Raw genomic sequence first — 9364 nt, 5'->3', positions numbered from 1 at the left:
TTTTGCCTGTTACAAACAACCATTATGTGAACAAAGTTATAATACCCTTGCGCACAAGTGCGCTCGGGTATAAAAATAGTTTCAAACTGTAGCTTCCTTGAGACTCTTTCATTTGGTTCTCATATTTTGAACAGTTTTAGTTTAGTTCTGCATGAGAACAAAATGTGGTATCAAGAATATTCCTACAATAGAATAAAATGGTAACAAAAGCATAGAGAGTAGTTTGAACGGGAACAAGATGAGAACAAAAGGTTTGGGAACGTTTCCGTAAAGAACAAAATGCTAACAAAACAGAGCAGAATGCATAGGAAACGTTTCCAATGAGAACAAGATGAGAACGAAAGTAGCGAGAACGTTTTCAAGGAGGATCAAATAAGAACAAAAGTCTGAGAAACGTTCTGCTAGAGAACAAAACGAGAACAAAAGTTTTGAGAACTTAACGTTTACAATGGGAGGGGATCAAAAATCGCTTTAGAGAGAACCGCATAGTTACATTTTATTTTTTTTTTTAATTAACTTCAATATTCAAACGTTTCAAACTAACGTACGCTATGTAAAAAATATTGTTCCTGCTTCCATTCTTCGCTAATAGTTCAGAGAAAATTTGTTCCTGTTTCGTTATCTGTCCGAAAGTTACTGAGTTCCCAAATTGTTCTTCGATAAAAAGTTCCTTAGACTTTTCTTCCCCTTTTAGTTCTTTTCCAATACGTTTCGGAGACCTTTCTTTTGTTCACATTTTGTTCTCTTAGAAATACTCCCGAAAGTATTGTTCGCATTTTTTTTCGCTTTGAAAACGTTATTTGCTTTTGGTTCTTACATTATTCCCATTGATAACGTTCTTGACAATTTTGTTTTTATTTTGGTTTTCAAGTGTTCATGGCAACAAAACTACGAGTAGGACATTTGGTTTCGATCATACCTTCTGTTCGCGGTCCCTTGTTTTGATATTTCATATTACTTGTGTATAATTTAACTAAAGTCGACCTTTCAAACAGGTGTAAACTCTCTTAAAAATTACTCTTAAGTTAAAATCTACCTTTGTTTGACATTGTGATACATATTTCAATCAACTTATAAGTTAAGTTGAATTTGGATTTTAAACGCGTGGGAACGGTCCTAAATATAGCTTTTCAAACCCATTAAGTTTGATAAACATCTTTTAGTAATTAATTTAGCTTATTAAATAATTTCAAATTTACCTTTTAAACCGGTGGCAACCCGTTTTAAAGTCCTCAAAAATATTCTAAATTTTCAAACCAAAACTTGGCTAATATTCTTTTAATATTTCATTAAACTTGTGTATAATTGAATTAAATTCACCCGGGGTTAAAAATAAAGCCTTTTCAAACCCATCTCAATTGATACCCATCGTCATAGTAATTTATTAAAAGATTTGTATTAAAATTTTTAAACCGCTGGCGACCCTTTTTAAACACCGCATTCTATTTAAATGCTCAATAAAAATATTTCTAAAAACTGTTTCGTTTAAGACCAATATTTTCATAATTCATACAAATGTCTTCAAAATATTTTCAAGCTACTAAATTTTTAAATAGGTGGCAACCCTCTTTATGTAGTTATGAAATACATCCCTTTAAAAACGTTTCGATTGATACTCAAATTTTAGTAATTTATTTACCCTTATAAATTATTTGAATTTAATTTTTTTAAAAGGTGGCAACTCTTTTCGAAGAAGTAAAACTTTATCGGATGTCTACTGGCCAAGCCCTTAAATTTGACACCAAAAACAGGACAATTGGTTCAACGACATTTGGCTTCAAAAATAATGTGACAATGTGCTCTTATGTTCCCAAAAAAAATAAAGCAGTAATTTTGCTTTCGACCATGCATAATGATGCTGAAATAGCTGACAGTGGGAAACCTGAAATAATTGAATATTATAATCGTACCAAAGGTGGTGTTGATCGAATGGACCAAATGTTTGCGGAATATCCAACACAAAGACAAACAAAACGATGGCCACTAGCGATGTTCTTCAACATGTTGGACATTACAGCTCTTGCAGCCTACATTGTCTACGATTTGAATAACCCTATGTTGCCTTGGAGAACAAACAACAAGCGTAAGCAGATCCTGCGCAGCTTGGCTGAAGCATTGTGTATGCCCATTATTGAAGCCAGAGCCATAAATCGTCAAGTGACGCGAAATTTTTCGACTAAAATTGCTATTGAAGCATATTTCAACCGACCGGTGGAATCAATGGTGTCAACAGCAGCATCAACATCTGCCGCAGCGCGCACGCCAAAACCTGTGTCCGGATCTTGCTATTTATGTTACGCACAAGAGGAAAAACGCCGTAGAAAAACCAGAAAGCTGTGCGACAAATGTAAGAAGCCAATGTGTCTTGAACATTCGGTCACATCAACAAATTGCTCTATTTGCCATGATTTTCCTTAGATATAAGATGCATTTTTATAATTTTTATAATAAAAGTCAATAATATAATGTGTGAAAAATAATATAAAAAATGTTTTTTTTTTATTATTATGAGGATTTTTACTATTGGGGTACAAACGTATCCCGGGTGTGTGTTTACGTATATAATGTGTTTGGAAGGCTGTAGCTCCTGAACCAATGGTCCGATCTCGTTCAAATTTTGAATTTGAACTCAAAACTAAATAATCTTCCTAGATCCGAAGCGGTATAGAGGTATAGCGGTTCAAAAGTTACAACACTTCAAAGTTGAAAGGGGATACATTTGTACCCGGGTTCTAGGGTTAAATCGTTTCGAAAAAGTAAAAAATTATTGGACATCTTCCCGCCAAGCCCTTTATTTGTAGCCTCATTTTTGAAAATCGAAAGAACAGTGCAGATCTGGTGATCTGGAGAAAAAATTACCTTCGCGTATCATATAAGTACTTATATACATGCTTGAAACACACTGAAAATGACGGGCCATGTGCCACAGCTGTCAAATTATTTTAACATGTATTCTTATGTAGATAATTATTTAGATAGAGAATAGATTAAATCTATTCCTATTTTTCGACCGACAGATTTCGGTAGGTAGATAAACCGTAGATACATATGTAGTACCTAACAATGTCGGCAAGAAACGGAATCAACACGGCATCTTTCTTTTACAGAAAAGCAGAGAATATGTCGTCTGGAACAATCTAAAAATCACTCATGACAAGTTGATCTAATAAGGTCTTCAATAAATATAATCTGACTTTCTCCGATTCAAAGCAGCTGGTGGGTGTCTAAGTATCAGAACTTTAAGCTTTTTCTTGTTCTCATTTGTTCATTATTGTCCCGTAGTTAACAGTAATGGTATCGTAAAATATTTAGCAGCTTTATAAATGCTTCCACAGAAATTCTGTAAGGATCCACTTTTAGCTATAATAATTTCTTTCTTATATGTGTACATATTTGCACTGTCTCCAATACTCTTTATTGTCGGCGGCCTATTTTGCCAGCTTAAATAAATCCCCAACCACTTTCTTTATCATGGAACTCATTTTTTGTAGGTTCTAGAGTTTAGATTACCGTATAGATTTCGTTTTTGGTCCAAACATTGCTTTGCATATAAAAATGCCACAACTTCGATTTTCGATACATTCAGTACTTACAAACATTCATTTTAGCGCATTGTTGATACAAATCATGCGAAATACCGCCAAATTAAATGTAGCTAAGCAACCTTCCATCAGCTTTATCCTTAGTCAAGCTTCCCATTTAAATCTCATTTTACATGGCTTCTTACTGTGGCTCTTTGAAATAAACGAACATAATCTTATGGTTTCACGGTTAATGGATTTAAACCTATTTGCATACTAAACAAACCCTTTATATGAGCGTATGCGTGTAGATATGTATATATAATTACGCATACGCTTAGCGCGATGAGCGGTTTTAATCGCTTATAAATTGACTTTGTGGCTTCGAATACTCACTGAACCGCAAACACTATTTTTAATTATTGATTGATGGAATAAGGAGAACGGGGATAAAATTTATACAGGAAAGAAAAAGAGAATGGGAGGGTGATTAGTTGTGTGATTTCAACTTGTCAAAATGCGATTGCGGTTAATGGTGGAATGACATATGAATATTTGCTTTATATGCCCATATATTTACATATGTAGATACAAAAAATGTATGCCAGTCACCGAAAATAATTCTAAAATTCGTAATTATAATAATGATATTTTAAGCTTTAGAAAAGATAAGCGGATTTTATTCACCCTTATTTTATTGCAGTTTAGACTATGCATAGTGAAAGAGCTGCACTGACTTTAAAGACGGTCATATCTAGCAGAAATATGCTTGAAAATCACAATAGATTCCGGCTGATTCACTTCTAGTACTATATTGATTTGACAGAGAATTTTCCTTATACGGTAATCGATCCGTTTACACTTAGGGTTGCCAGACGTAATGCTTTTGGGAGTAAACGTACTCCTTTTTATTGCAATTTACTACCTTGTACTCCCAAAAAAAATAACTGCAAATGTACTCCTTTATTAGTTTTGTACTCCTTTTTCCACCTATTTATATTTTATACAGGGAGTAAAATATTTAATAACTGTTGCACAGTTTTTTTTTATGAAAAATAAAAGGAATTTTTATAGATTTTGCGAAAATAGGAGTTTATTGTTAATGATCCACAGATTTTACTTAAACTTTACTAATTCGTTTTTAAATTTTAACCTTCATTTGGGTTTACCGGCGCTAAATACTTTGAGAGAAAAGCGCAAGTAAAAAAAGTAGTTTATTTTTAATTTTCTACATTTTAGTTAAAGTTTATTAATTAGTTTTTAAATTTTTACCTTCATTTGGGTTTACCAACGGGTTTGGGAGAAAAGCGCCATAGGCTAATTTGCCCAATTTGAGTGCATTATACTCCGGCTTTTGTCCAACATAAGGCATCATACTCAGCAATCTAAAAGACTCGGAACGGGTAACTGAGGAGGGCATTCATTCGACCAACCCTATACAGTTTCTTTTTTATACAAAGTCTAAGAAAAAATACACCAGAAAAAGACGGCGTGCCGCATGTACATACTTATCTCTCTATTTTCCTTTTATTTTTCACAAAACCTGTGCGACAGTTATTAGTTTTCCGCCCTGTACTTTGCCATTCATATTGTGGAAAACACTACTTAGCAAGCAAAGTTAAGTGTGATAGTGAAAAGATGTAAGCATGGTCGTAGCCGGATAGGTGCAGGGCGCTCGGGTATAAAAATCTAGAAAAATATTAGATTAATTATAAGGCTTAAATTAAAAAATAAAAATGGCCATACATTCAGGAAATGTCTAGAATTCTGTTGTAGAATTTAGTTGGGGAAACTTTCTTGTAAGGGCGGTCATTGAAGAGGCGGTGAGCGAAGGGGCATCTCCAACCCCCGTTTTTGGAGAGGGCATGAATCGCCATTGACAAAAATGAAACCCCCGACTACCTAGGCCTCCTATCACAAATTCATAAATCACAATATTCACTTGCGTCCACAGTATTTTTGCGTAGAATTCCTTCCTGCGTAGGCGGCCTTTGGCCGCGCTTAGGGTTTGTAACCCTTACTACGTAGAATTCTCCTTTCTTGTTGCCAAAGAAGAGAGGAGAAAACCCCTCTTCTTTTGTCAAAAGTGTATAACATTTCATGTGGCACCTCTTCTGTTAGCAAGGGTATATAAAATGTCTCTCCAAAAACGTCGTTTGGAAGTCCCACGCCTACTTCCCCTTCGATCACCATCTCTTTAACGAGCGCCCTTATTGGAAAGCTAACCCATTTAGTTAATTATTTTTAACATTTATTTTTGCTTTGAAAAAGATTTCTAAGATATCTTTGTTTGTTTTTACCTAATTAATGGTAATTTGTAACAATAAATTGCACAAAAAATTAAAAAAAAATGTACTTCTTTTTTATGCGTTGTACTGCTTTTTTTCTATGCGAAAATATAAATGTACTCCTTTCTCCGTTTCAAAATCTGGCAACCCTATTCACTCATGTTTTCAAGAGACCAAACAACAAATTTATGCTGAGAAACTATTTGCGTCTAGCTATATTTAGCCATAAAAACTCCTTCGTATAAAATGTGGGTCAATTGACTAAACCGCGGACGTTCCTCCTTTGTATAACCCAAGACCAAAGTTAAGTTAGGTTAGGAGTAACAAAGGTGGCAGTCATACCGAAGCCAGATAAAAGAAGCCCCTTGCATTCTAAAAGGCTGTGAAACATTCTTTAAATAATTTAACTTTTAGGAACTTATTTTATTTATATCTATTTCTTTTCGTTATTATTAATTTACTTTTAAGTCTTGGATTTTATTGTTTTAAAAAGAAATCTATACTTTTTTTATATCATTTAATTTATAACAGATCACATGCTAGTACTGGTTGAGACAATTTAATCTCTACAAGAAAAATTAATCCTCTATAGGCAGTTTCAATTTCCAACCATTTCCATCCACATACGTATGTATGTAGATGTCAAACTAAAACTTAAATCCCAAACAGCAAAAACTCACAAGTACGTATACATACATACACACACGTAGCCTCTTGTGAACGCCCATAGGCTAAGCCCACAGTTTTACGTCCAACGGATTACTGCTCAATCTAAAATTCTGTTGATTTTCGGCTCTGCATAATTTTCGAATTTCACATTCCTTGAAAATTATTATTAGCTTGAGGTAAAATAAGCTTAAGCTACTTATATGGCAAACGTAACGCTTATCAGTAAACGTCTTTCTCTCTTTCCCACAAACTAACACACACAACCACAAAATAATTGATGTGCAACAACCACAAAGGTTAACTCGAAACTTAAAATTTAAACAGTTGTATAGGTTCTTGATGCGAGTAAAGATGCCTCTTGCACAGTGGCGACTTCCTTTCAAAGCTACAGCGGCTGGCTTCGGTAGCATCTTACATCGTACTTCATAATAATAATAATAATAATAATAATACCCATGATAACATATCCAACCAAACTGTGTTCATTTGCTTCTGGTTGCGGGTAACCCTTTAACACTTTTCAATCGCGTAATGAAGAATGGAGGTGAAGTGAGAGTGAGAGTGTGAAGAAATGAAATTCGTTCAAGCCTTCTGATAGAGGTTTTCGCCTGAAATGACTTTAATGATTTGCCAACACATTCATTACCCCTATTTAACCGCGCACCCTCGATATTAGGCAACATACTATACATACATATATAGGTGTATATTTTCTTACATAATGTGAGCGCCAAAATAAAGTGTACACCTTGTTCTAATATAATATTCACAATTATTTTCATGAGCAATTTTTTTTTGCATTAATTGTTTATTAAAAAATATTATATAATATAAAATTCACACAAATTTAAACAAATTTTCATACAAATTTTAAAATGTTTTTCAAAACGCATTTTTATATGGGAGAAAATGCGCAGCAACCTTCATAAAAAAATTAAAAAAATCAACTGTAATTTTTATCGACTTAAAACCTGCACTTTGTTTAACTAAAACTGAAAGGGCTACAAAACTGCATACTCTGAATTCTGTATAAAAATTTTTAAATTTTGAAGAAATTTTAATTTATTTTTTTTTAATTTTTTTGAACTTTATATAAAGTGTGAAACTTTGATTTATATGGTTTAAATTAAAGAATGAACTATATTTATGTCAACAAAATTTTCATGAAATTAATTGTGAACAAGGTTTACACTTTATTTTGACGCTCACCGTACATATCGTTGTACTATACACATACTTATGCTGTATTAAATACCTATCGCTGTTGCCACGGCAAAATTTCAACAGCAACGGTAACCAGTTGAGCAGGTGTTTCCTTACATTGGCATTTATTAATGCATAGAAGGTATGAGGGTGTGTGCAGCCATACAAATTTAAAGTGCACACATATCCTCTAACATATAATTCCAGGGGAATATATTTATGTACATACATATGTGTACCTACCGGTAACGTGACATTTTCATGATGCCATCGTATACATTTGTACTTATGTTTATATGTAAGTATATATACGTGTGCACGCCGCCCCACAATTGTCAGTGGTTTTTGGCTGTGGCCATTCACGTATCTATACACCTGCATTGATATATATGCTTGGATTGTACATACATATGTACTGGTGACAATGTTATTTAAATGCTTGATGCTAATCAAGTAGAAATTTTAAATCAAACACATACCTGTATATTTACGAAACAGTGTTACCAACTCTGGTGGAAGAATTTTAAAATTTAATACCACGAAACTATTCGGCCCACTTACCGATGCGACGGTAGGAATCATTTTCATGAATATCAGCAAATTTTACGAAAATCGAAAAGTCTCTAAGCGCAGTAGAAATGAAACTTCATAGTGAAAATACAATAAATACGAAGTTTGCAGAATATTTTCTAATATATTTATGTAGTAGTAATTGTTTTGCACGAACTTTGTTTTTATTAACTTTTTTATAAAAAACTGCTTAGTGCACTTATAATNTTTTATATTTGTATTTGAATTTATTGTCGCTTTTGACTGCATCTTTGCATTTGTATTTATCTTTATGTTTCTCTGTTGTTATCCTTATAATTATTATTATTATGTCTTTGACTACATCCTTGTCTTTAATTTTGTCTTTGTCTTTCCCCGCTTCCAGTAGCGTTGTTGGATGCAGTCATTCGTTTTCTATCCACGCTTTCGCCATATACCTATACTACCTGTTTAGTATTGAATATGTTATAGATCTGGCAACCGACGAGTTGTATAAAAAAAAAAATAAATATGTTAAGTAAAAAAGTCTGAAAGCCCATGTGTTATCAGTGAGCGTATCAAAGAACAGGAAGAAGAGTGTTCCTTTTTATATCTACTTAGTTTATCTTGGTAGATTGGGTTCATAGCCTTGGCTATCTTAAGTACCAAATACTATCTTCACCGTAGCGTTAAATTTTTAACGCAAACTTCTTTAAACTGGATTAAGAAGTTTCACGTCAAAAGTGTTGCTCAATTTGGCATTTTTATATTTATAGTTTATGACGATACCGGGTAATATATAGCATACTTTTAGAGTCATTTTGGATAAACAACTAGGGGGAAACACAGATATCGGGGAAAATTCGTAGGCGACCAAGCACGGGATTCAGTTTGTTCTTTTTTTCATACCTCTTGGCAAAGTGAAGTATTCCAAAGACTGATGAAGGAGGAATAGTACTACTTTTCACCAAATCAGGATATATAACCTTTATCAATAACTTAGTTAAAAATAATATCCGTGTCTTCCGCAGTGACCGAACACATACTTTTGCTATTCTTGCGTCGAGGAATCTATTTCCATGGTCGCAGGAACCGAAAAACGCTTTAAAACCTTTTTTATACCCGAGCGCACTTGTGCACAAGGGTATTATAACT

General features: G+C 33.6%; 1 protein-coding gene and 1 long non-coding RNA gene across 2 annotated transcripts in view; both read left to right on the top strand.

Annotated features, from left to right (window-relative positions):
- LOC108376385 (uncharacterized) overlaps positions 1–401 on the top strand; it is an 8935-nt gene extending 8534 nt beyond the window's left edge. The window contains exon 3 of the long non-coding RNA XR_001849254.1: positions 309–401. This is a non-coding gene — a long non-coding RNA (uncharacterized LOC108376385). The remainder of the gene's footprint in view (positions 1–308) is intronic.
- A 1347-nt stretch (positions 402–1748) lies between these two features.
- Positions 1749–2468, top strand: LOC108376384 (uncharacterized). The gene has a single exon (XM_017632588.1). The coding sequence runs from the start codon at positions 1795–1797 to the stop codon at positions 2416–2418; it is 624 nt and encodes a 207-aa protein (XP_017488077.1). The 5' UTR covers positions 1749–1794; the 3' UTR covers positions 2419–2468.
- The last annotated feature ends 6896 nt before the right edge of the window (positions 2469–9364 follow it).

The sequence above is a fragment of the Rhagoletis zephyria genome, unplaced genomic scaffold (assembly GCF_001687245.7).
Source record: "Rhagoletis zephyria isolate East Lansing unplaced genomic scaffold, Rhagoletis_zephyria_1.1 Rzeph_scaffold_10343, whole genome shotgun sequence".
Classification (NCBI taxonomy): Eukaryota; Metazoa; Arthropoda; class Insecta; order Diptera; family Tephritidae; genus Rhagoletis; species Rhagoletis zephyria.
Note: the sequence above shows the minus strand (reverse complement) of the source record. Positions and strands in the feature narration are given on the sequence as shown.

Excerpts from the sequence above, each read along its gene's own strand:
- LOC108376384 (XM_017632588.1), top strand. The coding sequence starts at position 1,795 with ATGTGCTCTTATGTTCCCAAAAAAAATAAAGCAGTAATTTTGCTTTCG.